At 38.7% G+C, this 25,946-nt stretch overlaps 1 protein-coding gene across 1 annotated transcript; it reads left to right on the top strand.

The window, feature by feature from the left end:
* Positions 1–1,010: 1,010 nt before the first annotated feature.
* On the top strand, positions 1,011–2,241 carry LOC148034005 (uncharacterized). The gene has a single exon (XM_087682018.1). The coding sequence runs from the start codon at positions 1,607–1,609 to the stop codon at positions 1,988–1,990; it is 384 nt and encodes a 127-aa protein (XP_087538144.1). The 5' UTR covers positions 1,011–1,606; the 3' UTR covers positions 1,991–2,241.
* Positions 2,242–25,946: the final 23,705 nt, after the last annotated feature.

The raw sequence follows: 25,946 nt of genomic DNA, 5'->3' as shown, positions 1-25,946 counted from the left end.
CTCTTTGAACCAAGTGCAACAATGGTTCTCTTCAATTTGAGGGATGACAGTAACACAATCATCCCAAAAACTAACACTAGAAAATGTTGATAGGAGACTCTAGTATTCATTGTTTCAGGTCAATCCTTGTGGGGTTGAGGTGGTGCTTCCATACTCATCCGTATGAAGAGAGCACTCATAGAGTACATATTAAAATTATTGAGGAAAAACTACATTCCAAAGAAAAGGGAAATCCCTTTCTTACTACAAGATAGTTGGAAACCACTATGGCTAAATATGTTGTTTTTGACATGCTTACGGGGACTAGAAAATGAAAAGTTTTCAAAAATTGGTGATGATTAGTTTTCCAAAATTATTGAGTATGTAACACCTCTTTCAAGCAAGGAATAGTAACTTCAAAATGTTTGGAATATGAAAAAGGGGCCCAAAGTATTACCTTGAAGGATTTTGAGGAAATCATGAATCTCAAGAATAGATGTAAATATTATTCAAAGAATGTTATCCTAGGGAAATCAGGGTCAAATCACCAACCACACATTTTGAAAAATGTGCACTTTTGGTCCTTGAAGCAAATTGGACTTAGACAATAGCATGCAACCTAGTGGAAATCCGCAAGACATGTGGCTGCATTTTGATCATGTGCATAGGGTTCAAGGTTGGCCAACACTATATGTGCATGTATATGATCCATATGTATAAGACATATTCTCCATATTAACATGTGAGTTATAGTGGAGGACAAATATACAAAAATGGAGTTTTGGAAAATATTGAATGATGTGGCTCAAAGTAAGGGCTTTGAAAAACCAAAATTTAAAGGTTTTATGATAGATGAGGCGAATGCTAATTTGATTGTTATCTACATAATGTACTTTGAGGATGCTAATGAGAGAGTGCTAGAGAGAGATAGGATTTCTATGCTTTATTGGAAGCAAAGTATGGTGAGGCACACTCAAAAGTGTACATGTACTTCTTCCCAAGAGGATCATAAATGGTTATGCTGCCAAAACTACCACATTTGTCTCAAAAGGTAATGAGGTGTTCATTCATTCTCTCTCTTTATCTTTTCATGTATACCTTGAGTGGTCTTGGGATTGTTCTTGTGCTCAGCAATGGCCATCCTTGGCCAACAAGACGATGGTGGAAGGAGATATTGAGGACGTGACACCAATTTGGGAATGGCATCCACCACTAGATCTGGGGTATTTTTCGAGGTGCGCATCGCATGCGCCTTCTCCACACTCAAGGAGACTACTTGACATTGATTAGGAGACGTGCTCTCTCTCTCTCTCTCTCTCTCTCTCTCTGTGGTGGCTAGAAGCAGAGAGCCTACTGGACATGCTCTCTCTCTCTCTCTCTCTCTCTCTCTCTCTCTCAATGATAGGCTGACAGCTTACTGCACAGCAGAAGCAGACGTACTACTTGAGGTTAACTAAACACACAGACGATCTGAGATTGATTTCTCGACATCTTCTTCTGCTTCTTCTTCTTCTTCTTCTTCTTCTTCTTCGTTGTCGTCGTCGTAATCTTCGTCGTTATCGTCGTCGTCCTCTCTCTCTCTCTCTCTCTCTCTCTCTCTCTCTCTCTCTCTCTCAGAAGGAGGAGGATGGCCGAGGCAGCAACCGCAGGAGAGCCGGAGGCGGCAGCGAGCTGGTCTCGGGTGGCGGCGCATCTGCGGTCGGCCATCGCTGCCATCCCGACGCCCAACATGGAGGTGGTGACCAACCCCAAGGAGATGGCGCGGCGGCTGCGTGAGCTTTGCAAGTCGCTCAAGCGCAAGCTCAAGGAGGCCCTGCAGTACGCGCGGGACATGCCCGCCCACCTTCTCTCGCTCCTCAAGGACCTCGCCTCCAAGATCAAGCGCCTCATCCTCCAGTTCTACGACTACATCTGCGACAAGGTCAAGAAGTTCTTCTCCTGGATCAAGGGCCTCATCGCCCAGCTCAAGGCCAAGTTCTCTTCCTCCTCCTCCTCCGCCAAGGAAGAGTAGCCCCCCGGCACTTCCCTTACATTGAGAGTCCACAATCCTTACCCCATCTCTTCTCTTCTCAATGCTATAAATCATAAATATCCTTGGCAAATCTTTCCCTTACATTGAGAGTCCACAATCCTTAACCCATCTCTTCTCTTCCAACCTTACATTGATTAATCTCTATGCTATAAATAATGAATATCCTTGGCCAATCTTTCCCTCCCCATCAACTTCTCATACCACCTGCCCGCCCCCCACCAAAAGAAGAACATGCTTGAGTCTTAGAGTTCCACATCCCCTAAGTAATATCTCACAAGAATTTATTGGGACTTCTTTCCATCACTCCTCACCCTAACAACTCTAAGCATTATGAGGGTATTTGGACAAAATGACCTAGCCATGTGATGGGCCAAATTGTAAGTTCCATTCCTTATGGGAATCTGATCTATTGTATTATCCTTGTTCAAATAAAGTATGCTTCCTCGAAGGAATGTCTTTGAAATAAGACTAGTAGTCCTTTATGTAAAAAACAAAATGTCACGAATACCACAAGTCAATCAACTTATCTTAAATCAGTCATTATTTCAATCAACAGAATCTAAGTAATTACTGCCATAATAAACATGCTATTCATGCTTCTAGATGATCTTTGTGTAAAGCTTATTTCCTTGATTCTTTAAAGCCAATTAGACATATCCCTAGTGCTTTCACCATATGGAAGGTTGAAAATATGTTGTTAGCATCAAGAGTTTGTTCAAACTAATCCTCAAAATGGTATAGACATCCTCACGATTATTGAACCTATCTATTTACTTGACTATAATGGATATTGTATTGCTTTCGTTATATGTGGCCCACAGATGTGAACTTGTGCAATGCGCCCTATGGCTTACTATCTTGAGTGCTATGAAACTTCTCACATAACATGTTATTCAAGAGGTGCCTTGAGGAAGTGTTGGTGTTCACCTCTTTTTCGATAATGCAAAGAATAATGACAAATTGATCGAACTCACCTTGGGGATGTTGTCTATTCTTATATTCAACACTAGTTCTATTTCTTGACAAGTGGGTCTGCCTATCCTTTTTTGGTATGGCTTTTAGTTCAAATTTTGAAGCAAAGTTAGTTTTTATGCCTTGTAAGGCCTCTATGCAATACTCTTGAAAAAGACGCGGACTTTTAGGTAGGGTTGAACTAAGTAGATGTGGCTATTCCTTGTCACAAGCTTGCATCAATACTTAAAAAGTAGTATTTTGTGGGGTGAGAATTCCTCACTAAAAGTTTGAGAAGGAAGAGAAGTTGCATAAGGAGTAGGTCTAAGAGTTGGAAACTAAATGAAATCTCATAAACCTCCTCTATCTTCTAGATACTTGACTCATGGCCTAACTTACCCAAAGAAACATGTAAATTCACACCTCAACAAATGCTTGGTCAATGTTTCATGTATTGTGATTTGTTTTATTTTAGTGTTTTCCTACAAATACAGTTGTAGCAAGACTGTCATATTGGTACCACAATTCATTTCCAAGGATATCTATCTATGTAGGATAATATCTAGAGTAGAGAAAAGAAACATCATATGAAAAATTTGTGACATGAAGAGAGACAAATGCAATCATCATCGTGAAATACTTGTCTTGGGTTGAACACGATTGACATAATGGTCCATCAAATAATGACAATTTATAATGGGACTTAACTCACCTTGTTCAATAACAAGTTTTCTAATATTGTTTTGTGACCCAAATTATGTCAAGATTGTGGGAGAGAAGGAAGGAGTCTCACTTGTAGCTTTCTTGCTTGCACAATGGGGGAATACACACACAGGTAGAGGCTGAAAACAGTTTTCCTCTTCTTAGTTGTGTAAGCCAAAAGAACTCTAGTACAAAGAAATAGAAGAACCCTATATATGGGTCTCAAACCAAACTCAACTAACTAAGGTGGCATACTAATTAAGCCACGAACTAGAGTAGATAAGGATAGCTGTCATCTAGCTATTATTCATGGCCGGTGTACCAACCGCATCTGCAACTAACAAGTCGGTGACGTAAATGCACAATAGTCACCCTAGCATATCACGAGTGGAGCTCGATATCTCAACACTCCCCCTCGAGCTCAATCCCAATTCCTGCACACCAAGCAGGTCTCTGAACTTGCGTAGCTTCTCTGTGCCCAATGCCTTCGTAAATATGTCAGCTACATGATCCTCTATGCTGACATAAACTAGATCAATAAGACCTAGTAAAACCCTCTCCCGCACATAGTGATAATGCACCTCAATGTGCTTTGTTCTAGCATGATAGACTGGGTTATTTGCCAAGTGTATACTATTCATGTTGTCACAATAAGTGGCAACTGGCCCATCTGTACACTAATGCATATCATAAAGTAGCTTATGCAACCAAGCTACCTCACATGCAGCCATTGCTGCGCCCTGTACTCAGCCTCTGTGCTCGACAAGGCAACTGTAGGCTGTTTCTTACTGCTCCAAGTGACTGCAGCACTCCCAAAAGAGAACACATATCCACTAGTAGATAGTCTATCAGAAATACTACCAGCCCAATCAGCATCAGTGTATCCATGCAACTGTATCTGAACCCCAGTTTCATAAAGTAGTCCATACTGCAATGTGGACTTCACATACCTGAGTATGCGTCTAGCCGCATCCAAATGCGGTTTCCTTGGAGCCTGCATAAACTGACTTACCAATCCAATAGCATAGCTCAAATCTGGCCTGATAATAGTCATATAAATCAAACTTCCTACTATGTGTCTGTACATAGTAGGGTCTTCGAGAAGCTCACCTGCATCTGCACTCAACTTCAAAATTCTGCTCTAAAGGAACTGAAATAGGCTTACAGCCTGTCATCCCATATTTAGACAGCATGTCCAATCCATACTGCCTCTGCAAGAGCCGTATCCCACTTGGTGATCTAATCATCTCAATGCCCAAGAAATAACGCAGCTCTCCCAAATCCTTCATCTCAAACTTCTGCTTCAATAGCATTTTCACATGAAGGATATCTTCATCACTATCACCTGTGATAATCAAATCATCAACATAAATGACAAGCAGCATAATACCTTTCTCTGTTTTTCTCACATAAAGTGAGAAATCTGCCTTGGAAATCTGAAAGCCAATAGTGACAAGATACTGTCCTATCTTGTCAAACCATGCTCTAGGTACTTGCTTCAAGCCATACAAGGCTTTCTTCAACCTGCAAACAAACTCAAGATGAACAACATGCACATAACCTGGTGGCTGCTCCATATATACCTCTTCTTGCAAATCACCATGCAAGAAGGCATTCTTTACATCCATCTGATGTAAAGACTATCCCTTTGATGCAGCCATAGCAATGACTGCTCTTACGGTTGCCATCCTTGCAACTAGACTGAATGTTTTTTCATAATCAATGCCATATGTTTGTGCATACCCCTTGACTACTAATCTTGCCTTGTATCTATTCACAGAGCCATCCGCATTGTGCTTCACCTTATAAACCCACTTACAACCAATTGCATTCTTATCTTTAGGCAAAGATACCAATTTCCATGTAGCATTTGCTTCCAAGGCATCCATTTCTTCATCCATGGCTTTCTCCCATTTTTCTTTTCCCATGGCTTGCTCAAAAGAAGTGGGTTCTGGTTCCTATATCACTTTGACCATATAGGCATAGTGAATGGCTGTAAATCCATCATATTTCAGCCTATCTACAGGATACCTATGGTGCGCAGATCGGATACCGTATGCTTGCGTAGTGAATGCCGGAAGGTCCCCAAGAACAAAAGAACTCTACTTTTTGCACAAAACTCAAGGTAAAAAGCATGCACGACATGAATAAGAGACCAATTGGGTGCAATCTCCCCCATGCCTTGTGTGAGCACTCCACAAAGCATGTATTTTATGTATTAATCATCTTCAAGCTCAAATAATAGCCCCAAATTACAAAATAGCATGCTTTTGGCTTTTGAGTTTGCTTTAGCACAAAATAGAAATAAAGCTAATGGGCGGACGCCCAAAGAGTCTGGCGTATCCAATACAATGTCCAAATACAAATATCATAATCGTGCGCCTATGCGTATACAAAATAATAAATAAATATCCAACGCCTCAATAAATAGGCACGACAAAATATAGGCGCCATGCCTAAGGTATGCGCCCATCAAAATATAAGTGATAACTCGAATACTCGCTATCCTCCAATGCTTTCCTTCGCCACTGCTGCTATCTCTACACATCAACTGAAGCATTCACAATCGTTAGTAAAATAATACAATTAAGCCGACAAATGTGAATACCTAGCAGTCTTCAGCTACATAAATAAACCAACTGGTTAGAAATCAATCCTAACCTTAATTTATTACAAGTGCGCACTCTAAACTCATAAACGTTTATTAATTTAATATGCATTTTGCGGAATCACCCATGTACACACTAAATTAATGAAACGTCCGAAAAGGATAGGCGTCCCCATCAACTTCTCGCACAAAGAATCCACTTTGTGTATGAGCCCCAGTCATCAAAGTTTACGGAATCCACCATAAAACCTCACGGAATCCACCGTGGCACGGAATCCACCGTGAAATATGCCTCCTGGCATCAACCTAGCTCTGGTAGACCTGCACAAAGTAGGTTCACTCCCAGGTGCTCTCAAAACATCCCTGGTCTTCCTTACTCCAGGTGTAACAATAGAAGGAACACCCAACTCATCATCAATGCTCTGTTCTGAGCCACTGGATTCACCATCCACATAAGAGTGACCTGCATTCACATCAAACATGGGCTGATCTACCTTCTCTTTTCCTTTTCGTGAAACCTGCATACCACTATCTGCATTGTTTTGAGGAGATTCTCCCGATCTCAATCTGCCTGTCCATGGAGAAGAATGTGAACCACTGCTAGAGGACACTCTAGGTCCACTAATATTTTGTGACTGCTGCTGTGAATTCTATGCAACATTACCATTATGTGCATCTACATCATCAATCATATTTACTGGTTTATACCAGCTACTCATCTCATCAAAAACAACATCTCTGCTCACTGTAAACTTACGAGTAGAAGGGTTATAGCATCTATACCCTTTCTGCTGCAGAGAGTAACCAATAAAGATGCACTTCTCAGCTTTTAGATCCAACTGGATCTCAACTCATTTGGCACATGAACATAGGCGATGCAACCAAACATCTTCAAATGAGAAATATCTTGTTTCCTACCAGTATACCTCTCCTCTGGAGTCATCCCATGTATTGCTGCAGTGGGAGTCCTGTTCATTATGTAGACTGCTGTAGCAACTGCTTCAGCCCAGTAAAAATCTGGCAAGTCTTTTTCGTTGAGCATGGCACGAGATACCTCTCCCATATGCCTGTTTTTCCTTTTTGCAATTCCATTTTGTTGTGGGGTATGACTGCATGAATATTGCTGCTTTATGCCATGCTCGTGTAGGAACCTTGCAAACTCATTTGAGAGGTACTCTCCCCCTCCATCTGACCTTAGGCATTTTATTTGCAGGTCTGTTTCTTTTTCAACCCTAGCTTTAAGAGTTTTGAAATGCCCAAAAACTTCACTTTTCTTTTTCATAAAATACACCCAAACTTTTTTGCTATAGTCATCAATAAAAGTGACAAAATAATGATAGCCTCCAAGAGATGCAGCTTTAGTAGTCCACACATCAGAACTGACAGGCTTCACATACCTTATGCATTTCTGCAACCTTGAATTTTGGCAATCCTGCAATAATATTTTGGGCCTGCATTGATTTAAGTCGCTGTATATTAACATGGCCAATGCATTTATGCCAGATATTAATATATGTAACTATACCGGTCCCATGTGCAAACATTGTTGCACTCAATTCAGGCATGTCTGCATCCAACATAAACATTCTGCCCTTCTTCTTTCCTTTTGCTATCAAGCGACCTTTATTTTTCATATCCTCAACAAAGCATCCATGAGAATTAAATTTGACCTGCAAGCCCTGCTCAACCATTTGACCAACAAAAACTAGGTTCTTGGTGATATTCGAGATATGAAATACATCCGACAAGTATTTCTTTTCCCCATCCTGCATAGACAAATGAATTTTTCCAATCTGCACAGTAGGATGTGCAGTATCATCACCAGTCTCCACAAATCCTGGTTTTTCCATTTTCCTTGCATCCTGCATCCATTCTGCATGACCTGTCATGTGGTTTGATGCACCTGAGTCAACATACCACACATCATTACTTTCTTCTGCACTTGTCACAGAATTGGTCATGTGCTGCACCATAAACAAATGCTCATTTCTGTCATCACCCTGTCTACTAGAAGATGCATAATTACCTTGTTCCAGTTTTCCATTCATGATGTCATTCTGCTTTTTATAGCAGTCTTTAGCCATATGACCCATTTTATTCAACATTGCTGTTTGCATTTTGCCCTCTTTGCCATCCACCATGACCTCTTTGGCTCCCCCTGCCTCTAGAGTTACCACGTCCTCCTCCATAGGACTGGTTTTCTTGAGTTTGCTGCATATTCTGATTTCTACCACGGCCTCCAGATCAGCCTCCTCTACCTCTGCCTCTACCTCGTCCAGCATTTGAGTAAAAGACAGCTTCTTTTGAAGTTCCTCCTGAAAAAGATGCACCACCATTTCTCTGCTCCTCAGAAATTAGAAGAGCAATCAACTCCTCAAAATCAGGAAATCTTTCATGGACGGAAATGGATGTTTGGAACTGTGCATAATCCTTTCCTAGACCATTCAAGGTCACAGAAACTAAATCATCATCTTCCACTGGTGACCCAATGGACGCAAGTGCATCTACAATCTTCTTCACCTTCATGTGGTACTCATTGATGCTCATACTTTCTCTTTGCACATTGTGCAACTCTTACTTGAGCTGCATTTTCCTGGCTTGCGTATTTGTGCTATACATTTTTGACAAAGTATCCCATGCCTCCTTTGGCGTACTTGCATCTTGAATATGCACAATCATAGAGTCTGAAATGTTGATAGACAGCCAGTACATAACTTTCCTGGCTCTCTCATGCCATGTTTTAAATGCCTGCATTTGCTGTTGATTGGGAACATCAGGAAGAACTGGTTCTTCTTCATGTCTTGCAACGAATTCCCAATATCCTTTTCCCATAAGGAAATTCGTCATTCTGAACTTCCATGCTTGGAAGTTGTTCTTGTCAAGCTTTTCAGTGACAATCTGTGAAAGAGAATCCGACGCCATTACAGAACACTGCAAAAAATTTTGTCACTGCAAAGAACACAGCTTTAGCCTCACAAGGGCAAATCTGCAAAACTGACGAAAGTGGTATTTGACCACACAGTCACTTCCTAGTGACGATTTTGCATCAACAGGCAGCAAGGATGATTCTGTAACTCCAATGTCTCTGCGCATAGGCATACGATGCAATTTCTACAGTAACTTTTCACCGACCTGTAGAACAATGGTCGCACAGCATAAAACAGGGCCTTTTCCCGAGTGCGTGTAGAAAACTTCCGCCTCTAAAACAGGCCCCGAAATGGCCTCAAATCAAAAAAACAGAGCAACCTAAGGCTAAAGCCCTATCCCGCAGCATATACTGCCCTCTTGCTACACCGCGAAGGTCATCTCAATCTGAGACAATGCACTCTTGCACTTTTCGACTGTGCTACCTGCAGAGACTTGCTCCCAAAACAGAAAGCAACACTGGTCCTCTTACCAGAACACCGCGAACTTGGCTTGCTTTCTTGAGCTCCTTACCATGAACAAGGCTCTGATACCATGTCAAGATTATGGGAGAGAAGGAAGGAGTCTCACTTGTAGCTTTCTTGCTTGCACAATGGGGGAATACACACACAGGTGGAGGCTGAAAACAATTTTCCTCTTCTTAGTTGTGTAAGCCAAAAGAACTCTAGTACAAAGAAATAGAAGAACCCTATATATGGGTCTCAAACCAAACTCAACTAACTAAGGTGGCATACTAACTGAGCCACGAACTAGAGTAGATAAGGATAGCTGTCATCTAGCTATTATTCATGGGTGGTGTACCAACCGCATCTGTAGCTAACAAGTCGGTGACATAAATGCACAACGGTCACCCTGGCATATCACGAGTGGAGCTCGATATCTCAACAAATTATAGTAGTCTTATTTTTTATTTTAATTCACTCCTTACAAACCTAGAGTGCCATTGTATTGAAAAAAGAATGAATGGTTGAATACTATTGCATAAGAATCATTGTCAAGCAAACTTGGAAGAAGTGAGTGCATGTATTCTTCATCACTTTTTGCTCAATGGGTCACAAGAGATTGATGGAATCAAAACTAGACAGTAGAAAACAATTCGATTTTGATAAAAGTAAAATAAAAATACAATATACTTTATGTGAAAAATAGGTCGAAGAAGGTCAACTAGGAAAATAGTGGTGCTTTAAGCTTGTGATTTTTTTTTGGGATTTTTTTGTACCTTTAAAGTTGGTAGTGAATAGTTGGATCACATTTAAAGTTTTAGTTGACACTAAAGTTAGCAACATCCACCAATCACATTGTATTTAATTGTGATCACTCCACCTACTTATTGCTCTATGGAAAGGCATCAATGCTTTGGTGTGCTTGCACCGTTGTGAGAAAAACTTCCACACTAGTCACACGTGTGATTGTCAAACTTTGGGATTACATCACATCAGATGATTGCATTTTGAAGTGGGCGATTGCATTTGTAAGTGATGAGGAAGCCTATGTGAATGAAAGCCTATGCATGTGTAAGTGATGTGAATGAAAGTCTCTTGGCACAGATATATTGCTCACATTGAAGTAATCACAACATAGTACATTGATCAAATTGTGTCGTATTAAAAAAACCTAATGGCACCACTTGTACACGTGGTTAAAAGATTGGGCATTCCTTAACCACAAGTATCAATGTAAGCCCCAATATTCAATTAATACAAAATCATTTCACATGTGAGAAAATTGCATGTCATACATGTCTCTAATCATCAATTAAGCAAGCATTTTAACTCACAATTAGTATATTTTATAACCCACTAAGTTACTTAATGGTCACATGCCACGTGGCATGACGCCATATGCAAATGGGAGTATGGCACCTTGCTCAGAGCATCCTTAGAAGAGAAAATATCACAAAGATGAGGATATGATTAATTGCCTTGCAAATGGAAGCTTAATATCAAGCACTGAAAGCACATTGCCTTCTTATTACTAAGCACCATTTGGAGGCTTGATCTTATCTACATCGTGGCATCACGAGACTAGTGGAAATGGGAAGAGACAATATTTGTAAGGACTATCCCATTTGGGTGGAAATCCTCCTACTCGACGTGGTGTACCTATGGAACATGTTACTTGGTATTGCTATAAGGGACTGGGTAGATATTTGTATATTCCCCCTCTGCTAAACCCATCAAGGAGTCATTATATGCTTTCTATAGAATAGAGATGAAGAAAAATTAAGCTATGTGGACCTTGATATTCCCTATGTTGGAGAGTTGCATTTGATTGTGGATTGTGGTTCCACTAATATAGAGTGTGCACCAAGGTTGTAGAAGAGGAGAATATTGACAAGCAACCTCCCAAAGGCTCATGGGCTAATACTGTTAGAAACAACCATAACCCTATCAAAGGGAAAAGCATGCCAATTGCAAAGGAAGCCAAATTCAATTGTTGGAAAACTATTAGGAGCAAGAAGGAAAGAGAAGGGATTGGCATGCAAACTATGGTGCCTAAAAGCAAGAAATCCCCCACCCCCATATTAAGAATTTATGGGTAATTTATAGAATATAGTGGCCATACCCAAAAGCAATCATGTCCATGCCAACACCTTTCTAGAACTCAATCGAGTTGCATTGGAACACATGGACATGGAGTTTGCAAGTTGGGGCACCGAGATTAAAGTAGCCTATTTTGATGGCCTTAGTGGACACATGCATGAGGAAAATCAAACATGGTGCTTAGCTCAATTCAATACTGGTATTCAAGAATAGAAGGGAGGGAAAAACAAATGGTTTAAGGAGCACTTCCAAATGGAATATGGTAACAAGGGATTGGAGAACTAGGCACTCACAAACAATCATGTTAATGATGGAGAAGATTACAAATCAAATTAAATTATCGACTCTAAACACCATATGACTTGATGGAGAAGTGAAAAGAGTGATGTTCTAGCATTGGATCACAAAAAGGTTAGATTTACATCTTTATGCTAGGTTTAGCCATTTTTTGTCCTTCCTCTTTAAGTTCATTATTGATGCTTTCTCATATGTACTACATGTTCTTTTTGGCCTCATGTGTTGTGTACTACGCCTTGATGCATAACAGGCCATTCATCAACTTGCATGCTCACATCACTTGCTCTAAATAAAGTTCTAACACCTTGTCCCCATATTCAACAATAGTATGAGCACACGTTTCTTCTTTATAAAAGCAACTTTTTAATAGTTTCTCTCTTCCATATGCCTACAATTAAACGGTTGTTAGAAAGCCTTGATAGGTCAACATCAAACCATAGAGATATATCACTTAATGGGTAGCATTTAAGATCATATTTCCATCTCAACCAGAATAGTTTAGAAGTGTAATACTAAAAAATATTTCTTAAGATAAAAGTTTAATGCTAATTAAAGTCATTGTTTGACAATCTCAAAGGAACTTCTTACAACTTTTTAATATGTGATGAACCCTATTACAATATATTTCTTGTGAACTTTGGACGCTTGAAAGGTGGCTAATATATCTACTATACATTCAAAGTACTCTTAAGGCTCTACATCCTACTTAAAATGAAAAGAGGATATTTGATAAGCTGGTATGACAAAATCCTTGCTTAGAAGTTAAGGAGCTCTTCTACTCTTCCTTCTTAGGGAAAAAACAATGAGGATCTCAATGTCATATAGATTGCTTTCAGTGATAAAATGTCTTCTTGATAAAGGTTTACCATCATTAAGTGGTTTCTAAGTTAGCAACAATCGAAATTACTCTACCTAAAGAAAATGCTACTATATTTTCCCAATTCCATAGTATCACTGCATTAATTGGTCTAATCAAATGGAAAATATGCTATAGTAAAGTGTTGATGCAAAGTAGAATATTAAAGCCCATCAAAATGGAAGTGTTCATGCAAAGTAGAGGATTAAAGCCCATCAAAATGGAAGTGTTCATGCAAAGTAGAGGATTAAAGCCCATCAAAATGGAAGTGTTCATGCAAAATGGAAGTGTTCATGCAAAGTAGAGGATTAAAGCCCATCAAAATGGAAGTGTTCATGAAGCATCCATGTGCAACATTTCTTAATGCATATGCAAAATAACCATCCACATCTAAACATAGAATAAGAGTAGAATCACGTTGTAAGAGATGTGGAACATGGAAAATCTTAACATAGAATAAGAGTAGAATCACGTTGTAAGAGATGTGGGACATGGAAAATCTTAACTAGGAAATGCTAGAGAAAGATATGTTTCCACATCAAGTCTATATGGAGATTAAACTAACTATTTTTATGCAACATTCATGAACATCCTTTTGATGGTTATTTCATGTTTTCATGTCCACAAAATGCCTTTTACAACTTATTCACACTTTACATGAACATTTTAACAACCTTGTTCTTCATTGCTTGTTGCACAAAAAGTGTAAACATTACTTGTTGCACAAAAAAGTGGTTTACACGGAGCCCCATTATAGACTTTAGATGTTATTGTGTTACTCTTAGAAGTCAAGACACTTGATGACTTCTTACAAACTAACAACTACACTTAAATGTCTTACTATGTAGAAAATCTCTTTAGAGATACATGAGGAAACTTTTAATGTGCATGGTACAAAAAAATGGTTCACACTCCAAAAAATAGCATTGAAAAAGATCATCTAATGCTTTATTAATGGTCATTATCTTGATTAATTAGTAGCCATTTTCAATAGTGTTCCACATAAACGATACCCACTTGCACCTTACCCATTACTTATTCCACAAAATATTGTTTTGTATCAATTGACAATATAAGCTTTTGATTCTAGTTTTTCATATGTTACAACATATTCATAAACTTGATAACATAAGACTACAATAAAAACAAGCTTTATTGCATCCATCACAATCAAAAACTTGATGGCTTGATTGTACTATATTTAAACAAAAGATGAACACTTATAAAAAGGAACTTGAAAATTTTTCCTCTTCAAAGGTCATACGCCATGATTGGTTCCTATCTTGTTTAGAGCCATATGTGCAAATACATTCCACACTAAAGCATACACTCATATACCTTCTTCTTTAGAATTTGCCATATATTCTTGGGCTTTAAAGCCATGCTTGAATAGAATCATGTTTAGGGGTGTAAGTGTCACTTGTGGCACTTGGGTTGTAGATACTCCAAGTCAGACCAAATATTAGTTGGACTAGTTGTTGGGAGTTGAAATAAATCATGTCAAACAATTGTCTTTTTGGATAACCTCAAGATCTTATGTCTTGATCTTTGTCCACTTATGCAATTTATTATTCAAGCTATCCCAATCTATCCATTCTCAGATATAATCTCCCATTTTGTGAGACTATGGGGTACTAAATTTGGGATTGAAGCTTGCTAACTTACATTGTCTTACTTTTCAAGAGTTGTACAATCTAAAATTGCAAAAGTTTGTATAATGCTATTGCAATTACATTTTATTGCCATAAGTATTCTTCCCATGAACAAGGAACACTTTACTAACACAAGATAATTTTGGATTATCTTGTGTGAGGTTTCATTTGCAAATGTTGGAGCATGATGGAGAGGAGTGAGATGAATGGGACAAGTTTTCCTTTAAAATTGCTAAGTTTTTCACATTTTGTATTCAAACCCTTAACGAAACCTTCATATGTGAAGATTTTCGTGGGGATTCTTATAAAAGAGTCAATCACTATGGGGGGAGAGAGAGAGAGAGAGAGAGAGAGAGAGAGAGAGAGAGAGAGAGAGAGAGAGAGAGAGAGAGAGAGAGAGAGAGAGAATAGTAGGTGATTGAGGGACCAGTGGTCCAAAAGGTAGTGAATATTTATTACTCATAAATTGAATTAGTCCATTTGAGAGCTTGAGATGTGGCCCACTTCCCCAAGCAATACTTTGCATGGGAGTTGGCAAATGAACTCTTATGTAGGGAAAAGGAGAAGCAAAGGGAAATGAAGAAATGTCCAAATGCAATGAAGGCAGTGTTAATCAAGAGTTAAGTACATCATGCAATGTGAAGGAAACCAAGAGCTCATAAAAATGGAAGAGGGAGGAGATAATCAATAGGGAGATGTAATGTAATGATTCAACCAACCCAATTGAATTATTGCATTTAAATCAAGTGTTTGAGAATCTTTCAATTGGCATAGAAGAATAGTTTGAAGTGAACTAAAAAGTGGTGTCAAACATTCTCATGGGTTTCATCAACACAAACATGGAGGATAAGTTCAAGGAGTCATCAAAGAGGGTTACAATAAATGTAGACAAGGTTTGTGCTAATGTATTAAGGATCAACTCTAAGGCTCCACTATTTTTTTAATAGGTAAAACCCCCCTCCTCCCCCCACCCCCCCCAAAAACAATGGAGGTTGTGATATGGTTTAATGCTATTCTTAAAGGACAAGATATAGTTGACTAAATCTATTATGGAGAAAGTGTAATGTCCATATTGATAACTATAGAGGCATGTGTTATAAGACACCCAAGATTTGATCATGACATAAAGAAAGCACATGTGTGTAACAAGGTTTAGAAAGGTAAGGTAAGTAATTTAAAAAGTATTATCAAGGTTAGAAAATTTCAATCATTTTTCTTTGTCTCTAGCTTGAGTTAACATAGCTAGCATATGTGCTCCTCTGCCAGTATGGATATGTATTTGCTAGTCTCAATCTCTAACTAGTGTGAGGATGTAGGGGATTGGTTAAAAGCACATTTGATCCCATGTGAGAGGTGAGTGTCCATATATCTTGGGTGGACAATAAATCCACCATCTATAGAATGTGGAAGATGCTCTAATGTAGAAATCCATCTTTGTGCCTAACTCTTGCATTAGTGCTAGCCATATCCTCTTGATGTCCAACTGAGTGAAAACCATCCTGATAATCCAACCAATCTCTAAGTGGCTCAAAGTAAGAGATGATGCATCAAGGGAATATTGGAAGGGGGGTAGTTTGTCCATACTAAAGCCATGTAGCTCAAACCATCTAACATTTGTGCACACTAGTAGGAAGTGTTACACTTTTTGGCAAGTTGTCAAGAAGATTCAAGAGCTAGCTATGCATATCTATGTTAGGGTAGGTCCCACAAGTTGTGCATACATGTGATTGATCGGGTGAGGGCCTCTACTAAAATTGGTGTGGTTGCTATCTCAGCTCTCTGATGATCTCATATGGGATCAAAAACTTACATCTAATCAACCTAGAGACCATGGATGTAAATGGTTGCTTCATCAACCTCCATCCATCATAAGTGCGACCTAACTGGCTACCGTGATCAAGACTAGGTGCCCATAGTAGTTGCACTTCATAAAGAAGTGTGGATGTAACCAGCGTATCAAAGAGCCATGTGTTAGTATGAGACTCCTAACACTATACATGTGAGCACATCCTCTCCAGAGCCCACCTAGTGCTATGTATCCTCTAGTTAGTCTAGTGTCTGCTACCTCTCTCATAGAGAAAGTGAGACGTATAAATAATATCCCAAGTATGTTTACGAGTCTACATACTCTAGCTCATCCTGTCCATATGTGAATTTAGGTGGTGATCTCCTGACCCATTTTGATGTAGTGTTAATACCATCACCTTGGTTTTACCAAGGTTCACTGAGAGCCCACTATCCAATGCATAAGAGTGCAATGCATCCAAATATCTCTATAACCCTAGTGGAGAATCAGCTCTATCAATACAATTTCATCTCCATATAATAGGACAGGTATCCAAGTATCCAAGTGCCAGCTAGTGGAGCTCCTCTTTCTCCCCCCTAAGATATGTAGTCAGCAATCCCATCAATGTATAAGCCAACTAATGTCGGAGAGAGAGGGCATCCATGCTTCAACCCGATGGTGGAATGAATAGCATTGAAAGGCCCTCAAGCATCCACACTTTGCCAACAACCCTCTCATATAGTGCCAAAATCTCCCAACTAAACTTGTTAGGCACCCCCATAGCATGTACTTTGTGTATGAATTTGTCTCTCACAGTATTGTGTCAAAGGCTTTGTTAAAATTCACAAAGCAATAACAGATTTGTCAGCCACCATGAGCTCTACCCTCCTCAATGATCATCTTGAGTGTGAGAATGTGATCTAGTGTAGAAAACCCTCTCCTAAATTTTAGCAACTTATCCCTATGCTCTTAGACCCCATCTCTCTACCCAACTACTCAACTCATGATCAAGAGTGGCTGCATGTAGTTTATAGCCAATGTATGTCCAACCATAATAGTCTGATAGTTATTGGGTAGAGTAGGGTCCCTTGATTTGAGGATAGGCACAATAATGATTGTGATCCATCTCTCTAGAAGGCCTTCAAACGTGGCTCTATTAAACATGTAAGCTAGGACCCTACCATCAAGTCTCTAGCATGAATCAAGTGCTCTACTCTACTAGTCCATCGTGATGCTATGCCTTACCTCTGCTAAGTTTGCTAATCACATCACAAACCCTAATCTTTGTAAACAAGGTGGTGGTCTCTAGGCGGGGCCCTAGTGGATTCGAGAGAGGAGGCTGACCCACCACTGTGTAAAGACTAGCTACATACTACTCCCATAACTCAGGAGATGTAATGGGTGTGGCTAGACAAATCTCTCTAAAGAGCCTCCAAGCCTCTCTAAAATCTTGCTTGGGATTAGCTAGTATAAGTCTCTCTCTAATTGGGCTAGGAATGCTCTCTTCTTCCATTGTATGTGTCATCTAATGAGCTTCTATTCTTGCTTGTGTGTACTGGGCCCCAATGCTATGTCTCTCTATAGGAAAGCTCTAATTTCATGACAGTCATCATCATACTAGCTATTTGGAGGTTCACCCTAGTGGAGGCTCTATGTGTAGGCTATGAGTGTGGGAAAGCTACACATATTGCTAGATGTAAACCCTCACTGAATTGTTGGGTGAGGTCCTATAGTGGAATATTGGCATTTGCATCCTATAAGAGTCTAAGGATCTCTGCCTCATAGATGCCCTTTTTCTCCCCGGAGAAGAAATATCTTGGGTATCGGTGTGCTATATGCTAAGTCTATAAGTCAGAGACTTGGAGATTCATAGTAAAAGATAGATAGGGTGGTCCACTACAACTCCAAGGAAACATGGTGAGATTGAGAGGGCATGTGTGTGTGTGTGTATTTAGAGAGAGAGAGAGAGAGAGAGAGAGAGAGAGAGAGAGAGGGGATATATATATATATATATATATATATCCATCAATTGTCATCATGCCATCTCAAGAGATTAAGAGGGAGAGGACAATTTGTTAAGGCTACCATGAGAAAAGGAGGTGATGATCAACAAAGCATGGATTAGTGGAAGAGTTGCAACTCCACATCCACTCAAGCAACCGACCAAACAATTCTGCCCACCTTAGGCTTATATTCTCTTGCTCCCATGCATGGATTGTCATCTTCAATGCCCTCATAAGGGGCTATATAAGTAGCCTTTTGGCTAAGCTTGGTTATGAGGCTATATAAGGAACCTTTTGACTAAGCTTTAAGGTTGATCATTCATTCACATCACACACACACACACGCACGCACGCACGCACGCACGCACGTGCGCGCGCACGCACGCACGCACGCACGCACGCACACACGCACGCACGCACGCACACACGCGCACACACACACGCACACACACACACACACACACCCCCACACACACACACACACACACACACACACACACACACACACACACACACACACACACACACACACACACACACACACACACACACACACACACACACACACACACACACACACACACACACACACACACACACACACACACACACACACACACACACACACACACACACACACACACACACACACACACACACACACACACACACACACACACACACACACACACACACACACACACACACACACACACACACACACACACACACACACACACACACACACACACACACACACACACACACACACACACACACACACACACACACACACACACACACACACAGGGGGTAGAGAAGGAGTAAGATGGAGAGGAGAAGAAGAGAGATTTAAGGCTAGTGAGGAGATCATCAGAGCTCGAGGGAGATTGAAGACAAGGAGACCCTTGGAGAGCTCACAAATTGGAGCACTATTTTGATCAATTTCCTCATATTCACCATCTTCATATGGGTTGAGCTCAATCATTCTCTTTGGTGTCAACTCTATCCTCTATTGTTTTTGAATCTCTACTTTGTCGGATAGGGGAGTTCAAGATGATAATCCACCCTCGAAGTATTCAAATAACTACATCAAGTGCCAAACTTTTATCCTATTTCTAGCAGGTTTCTTCTTCTTTACTACTTTAGATCATTAATCAATATATTTTCCTTGGAAATCCATTTCAATCCATTTTTTCCCTAGCCTATAATACTATCTCCACCTTTATTCCCATTCATACCTAAGTTGCCAAATCCCCCTCCCCCTCCCTACCCAAGTTAAATCACCCTTTTTGGCCTTCACTCAAGCCTTATCCCAAAGATCATGACAAGTATCAAGACAAGGGAGTGAAGAAGGAGCAGACGGATAGTAGTTTGTGTGTTTGTAAGTGCCCCTAAAACAAGAAGTGTCAAGAGATTGCTCAGGTGACCTGCACGAGCACAAGTTTAAGTGCCTTTCATAGCTTCCAAATTATGCCTTCTTTGTTACAAATTAATTAAGGTAGAGGAATATTAATAGAAGAGTCAAAGTAGAGGTTAGTTGCTATATTCAAGATATTCTTATGAATACACATGATTAGAGTAGCCAAATAAAAAGGTAGGCTACCTATGAGGGAAATTCTCACAAGGAGCATTCCCCTTTTAATGATGGAGCTTAGTACTTAGAATATGATTTGATCTAGTAATTTTGAATATATAAAAAAAGAAACAGTTATGATTTGCCTATATAAGAAAACTCATTGCTTTAGAACTATGAATTCAAAAGGCATTAGAATTAATACTCTTTTTTTGTAAGAAAGCCAATATAAGGCAGACACATTATAAACTCTCATCCATACATAAGAATAATCAAGAAGGTAAAGTACAACTAGGGTATGATGACCTTGATGATTGTATTAGGAAATTCCTTTTGTTTAGAGAATTGGACCAATAGGATATTATCTTCTCGACAGGATCTAATATGAGATTGTTTAAGGAAACATCAAGACTACAAACTAGGAAGCCTTTGTTCGAAGATTCCATCACAAATGAAAAACTTCTAAACCTTAGGATAAATCCTTGAACTAGATCATAGTTGATTTAGATTGGAGATTTGGGGAGTAAGGTTGAGGAAAAACCCTAGACCTTGAGAAAGCAAGAGCATTGAAACAAATAAGCTCCAAGAGGAGATCTAGACCAATTAAGGTAACCACAAGGATTCCAAGAATTGATTCCCTCCTAAGAGGGATAAAACTCCAAGCTCATAACAACTTGATTAGTTGAAAGGACCTCCTTACTACAAGGAAAAGCACTTAGATGGATCCTATGCATGGAATTATATTAGAAAAATTTACTGATGCATTGCAAAGGATTGTTTGATTGTTTATGTATTACCTATTCTATATATGATTTAGAGGTTTGCCTTGGGGATCTTGAATTGACGAAAATGCTCCAAGCCTATGTGTGGCACAAGGAGGAGAAGTTTGGTATGAAAGAAATAAAGATGGATTTTTCTTGAAGGGTTAGTAGGGTCTACTTAGAGAGCTCTCTCTCTCTCTCTCTCTCTCTCTCTCTCTCTCTCTCTCTCTCTCTCTCTCTCTCTCTCTCTCTCTCTCTCTCTCTCTCTCTCTCTCTCTCTCTCTCTCTCTCTCTCTCTCTCTCTCTCTCTCTCTCTCTCTCTCTCTCTCTCTCTCTCTCTCTCTCTCTCTCTCTCTCTCTCTCTCTCTCTCTCTCTCTCTCTCTCTCTCTCTCTCTCTCTCTCTCTCTCTCTCTCTCTCTCTATAAATGGATGTATTTTTTAACTAGACATATGAAATGATATGATATACTAATGGTTAAACATGTGCATGCAAAATCAAGATCAAAGAAAAAGACATTAAAAATATTGCCTTCAATACAAGGTTATGGTGAATATGAGATCATTGTGATATCTTATGGATTGATTTATGCTCTTGCTACTTTCAACAGACTAGTACAAGATATATTTAGGCCCTACCTTGATGAATTTATCATCCTCTTTGAAGACATACTAATTTACTCCAAGGAAGAATGAGAACATGAATGACAACTCTAAATCATGCTAAAAAATTTAAGGATGCAAAAACTCTATGCTAAAAAGAGCAAGTGTAAATTTTTCAAGAGGAAAATTGAGTACCTTGAATTCATAGTATCTAAGAAGGAAGTTGTAGTAGACTTGAACAATGTTAAAGATGTACATGAATGACCACCTTTGAAGTTGGTTAAGGAAGTGTATATCTTTCTAGGATTGACTAGATGGAGCTAAGTCTTCATCAAGGATTCTACCTTGATTGCCACACCCCTCATCAACATTCTGATGAGATGAATTTGTAGTGTGGATTTCAATTGAGCAATCTAGCTTCAACAAACTCAGGTAACATGTAGTAACAAGTTCAATCCAAAAGGTTCCCAATCTAAATGCATAAACATGTTCAAATAATTCCACATAATGTACATGAGTATATGGCGAGTTGAAAAATAACAAATACTTCAAATATTGCAATTGTTGGGTACTACAAAGTAATTGTATTCTATTAGCCAAAATTACAAGTAGTTGTATTCTTTTGTAAGCATAGGATATTTAGTCTCACCTTCAAAGCTTCCATCATAATTTGAGGTCATGTGCGGATGCAAGCTCTCTTGTACTAGGCTATGTGCTTATATAGGAGAGACATCTAGTGGCCTTGTCACTTCCTTGAAAAAGCTATGAGCACATGAAAGGAATTATGCTACATGTGATTTAGAATTGCTAGCTATGATTCATGATCTCCAACTATGGAGATATTACTTGCTTGGAAAGAAGTTCACCTTAGTAGGTGATCATGAAAGTCTCAAATGGATCTTCACTCAACCTGATCTAAATATGAGACATTAAACATGGATGAAGGTCTTACAAGAGCATGAATTTTAGTGAAATATAGGCCATGCAAGGAGAATGTGATTGTAGACATACCAAATCACAAGGCATTCCTTAGTGCTCTCATATTTTGGAAAAACCTACAATAGTAAAATCTCTAGCTTCTATATCATAAATGCCTAATAACCCCATCATCCAATTTGCAAGGGATGAAGCAAAAAAGAATAAAAAATATAAAAAATGAAGAAGTGGTGTTAAACCTAAGGATCAATATCCTTAGTTATGGATTAAATCTCATGACTTCTCTATTGAGGAGAAGCTAGTGTACATCAAAAGAAGGCAATGCATTCTAGCTAGTCAAGAGCTAAAGAAGAAGATACTTTAGGAACCTTACAATTCCCCATTTACATGACACCTTGTCTATGCCGAGACACTCAATGTAGTTAGGAAGAGTTACCATTGGGAGAAGCTAAGAGGTGATGTACTTGTATGCCACTAAATATCTAAGCTACCAAAGAGTAAAAGTAGAGCATGTCAAGATACCAAGAAAGATTTAACTACTTGGCAATCCCTCAAATGAAGTGGGAATTTATTGGCATGGATTTTGTGGTAGGGTTGCTCTTAGTGCAAGGAGGGTATAACTTGATCACGATAATTGTGGATATTCTAACAAAGATAGCCCATCTTCTTCCCATTAAGACAAACTAAGAGGCTTCACTATTGAGGTCCTTCATCATACAATTGCACAAATTAACTCAAAATTAAAAAGAAAAAAAATTTCAAGAGAGAAGAGAAATAAAAAAAATATGCATGACACAAGGTTGGTACAATCTCCATAATGCATGGGTGAGCACATCTCCCCCATGCATGTATTTCTAAATTTGTATCAAGCTTTGAAGCTCAAAAATATAATTGAAAAGCATCCCCTTTTTGGAATCTTGCTTTCTTTGCATGAATGCCTTGGTTTGTTTTAATATTTTCTACTTTCTAAAATTTTTCTAAGGTTTACAAAATAATAACCAAGTCTTTTGGACCTTGCACAATAGTTCAACCAAAAAAATAAATGGCATGTATATACATACAATAGTATTGTCCTAATGAGCACCCAAAAATATAATAATTCCACACAATGAAGCATTCCATCATAAATAATTTCTACATATTAAAATATTATTTCTCAAACTATTAATTTCACATAATTCCTTTTAATAATCTACTCACCACCATGTAAAACATATTAGTTTCATGCTATTTATCTACTAGACACAATGCAACCAATATCATATGTGGATCCACATGTAACAAGTCATGATCATGCATAAATAGATAAATAAAATCCATAAAAATAAATAAATAAAATATTATTTTCATAGCAATATAGAAATTTCTATAACATTTCTTAGTGTTAAAAAGCAACTATCCTCTATTGATAAAGCAAACAAAACTATAAGAATGATCAGTTATGTGCTAGTGCTAACTCATACAACAAATCTACACAACATTGAGGAAATCCAAAACAATTATGTAATTTCCTGGTGTGAAAAATCTACACATGAATGCTATCTCATGTGATGAATCTATGTTAGTCAAGACATTAATGTGACTATGAGTAGTAGGCATCGATTAGATGATCATAAGTCAGAGTTAGCAGACCGTGAAGGAGATTGATATATCTAAAGATTGGATAGCTAGAGACTTCAATGGTGATTAATGTTGCTAATATTCTACTAGTGCAACCAAGTTGCATGGTGAGGAGCTTGAGGCCTGAGAGGAAGTAGTAGATATATTGGGCCTTGTAAACATCAAAGATCATTTGTAAGAAAATGAATGTCAACTTTCCTTCAATTCCTTAAGTCATATTTGGTACTCACTTAAGCTAGATAGCTACTATTATATAATGGGGGAAGATTGGCCACCTCAAGTAACTAAGCTAGAAGTAGATTTTTCATGTTTTATATCTGATAATTATTCTTGGATGCATATCACAAATGGTTAGTTATCAATACAGGAAATTTCAAATAGTTTAGCTTCAATTACATGGTCAAGGGTGCAAGCAATGTATTGACAATAAACACAATAGTTGGGGAGTCTAGATGGGCTTCCTAAAAATCCTATAATAATGCATCAAATTACAAAGTATGTGGTTCTACAAGTGAGAGAAAAAGAATGGAAATGGGTTGAAGGAGTATCTGGTTTGATCTCAAAGAAATCTAAGAGGAGGAAGCTAATTGAGCATGAATCATATGTGTTGCATAGCAATCACAGATGATATGGCATGCCACCTTGGCTAGGGAAATTGACATGTTGGATCTATTTTATAATAAGAGGCTCATAAGCAAACCTAGTGCATCTCATTTGAATTTTTCAAAAGCCTTACAAGAAGAATGTTGAAGGAAATCTTAGTGACACTAAAAAAGGCAATGGCACATGGACTATTGATCAATCATAAAGAAATACCAAGCTTATAGAAGGACTTGTTTTGCTCTTCGTGTCAACATTTTGGAATTATATCTAACTTATTTTGTAGGAAATTTTGAAGCTTTTCCCCAAGGTCCTTTTTTTGGAAGAAAATAAGTCTTTGATCAAAAGCTTCTCAATTAAAGAACTAGAAAAAGCATTGAAGAACTCAAGCAAGAGGAAACCCCTTGGTTATGATGGCATCACAGTACAAATGATGATATACATTTTGCCCAAGATTCGACATTGTGTGGTGGACCTTGTCAATTCATGTAGAGAAAAAGGGAAGCTCCAAATCTTGACCAAGAGCATCATACCCCCCCGCTTCATTCCCTAAGTTCAATACATTTAGTTGACTCACTAGAGGCCCATTTCCTTTATGGGATTTCTCTACAAAATCTTCACCAAAGTGCTTGTTGATAAGCTAGCCCCTACTTTTTAGGTAAATATAAATCCTCATCAATATGCTCTCATCAAGGGGAGAACCTTGCTTGATAACATGCTTGATGTAATTATGACACTTGAATTGGTCAAATTGTTGAGGTAGGAGCTGATATTCCTAGAGATTGACATTGAAAAATCCCTTAACTTGGACTACATAACACAAGTAATGGAAAAGACGGGGTTGGGATCGGTTGGTGGTAAGAGAAGCACATGCAGATGTGTCTAGGAATGGGTCTCTACTTGAGCCATTCAAAGTTCAAAGAGGTGTTTGATAGGAACACCCTCTAAGCCCCTCCTATTTGCGATTTCAATGCATCCACTCTTCTATTTTCTTAACACCATGGCCCAAGAAGGGAAGTTGGAAGGGATAAAATATGAGGAAAAATAGATGGATAGGAATTTGCATATGAGCTATTAACGATGCTCAATGCTAGTAAATGAAACATGGATAATGTAATGGCAGCTCTCAAAATCTATGATTGGGCCATCAACCTTAGGATCAATCCTCATAAATCATGCTCGATGAATGTTATGAAAATCATGCTATTTAATTGATGCTAAGAAGGTAAGGTGCTTTAACTATTTGGGCCCTTAAAGAAAAACTATTGAAAGCCGATTGATTACAACAAACCCTTGGAAAATAATGATACAAGATTTAGCCTTTGCCAACAATACAAAATGGTTCAAAGTACAAAGAATTATTTTCTTCTAGATGTGGGAAGTGGAATCTATTAGGGGGTTAAAGGTGGCTTGTGACTAGCCACCTACATTTACCTTATATTTAGTGTATTCACAATTGTACACTATAGGCGGTGGTTGCCGTCACTATCATCTTTATTCTTTATTATTTACTATAAT

The sequence above is a fragment of the Lygodium microphyllum genome, chromosome 7, assembly GCF_053477565.2.
Source record: "Lygodium microphyllum isolate KBCC chromosome 7, Lygodium_microphyllum_v1.1.10, whole genome shotgun sequence".
In the NCBI taxonomy this organism is placed as follows: Eukaryota; Viridiplantae; Streptophyta; class Polypodiopsida; order Schizaeales; family Lygodiaceae; genus Lygodium; species Lygodium microphyllum.
Note: the sequence above shows the minus strand (reverse complement) of the source record. Positions and strands in the feature narration are given on the sequence as shown.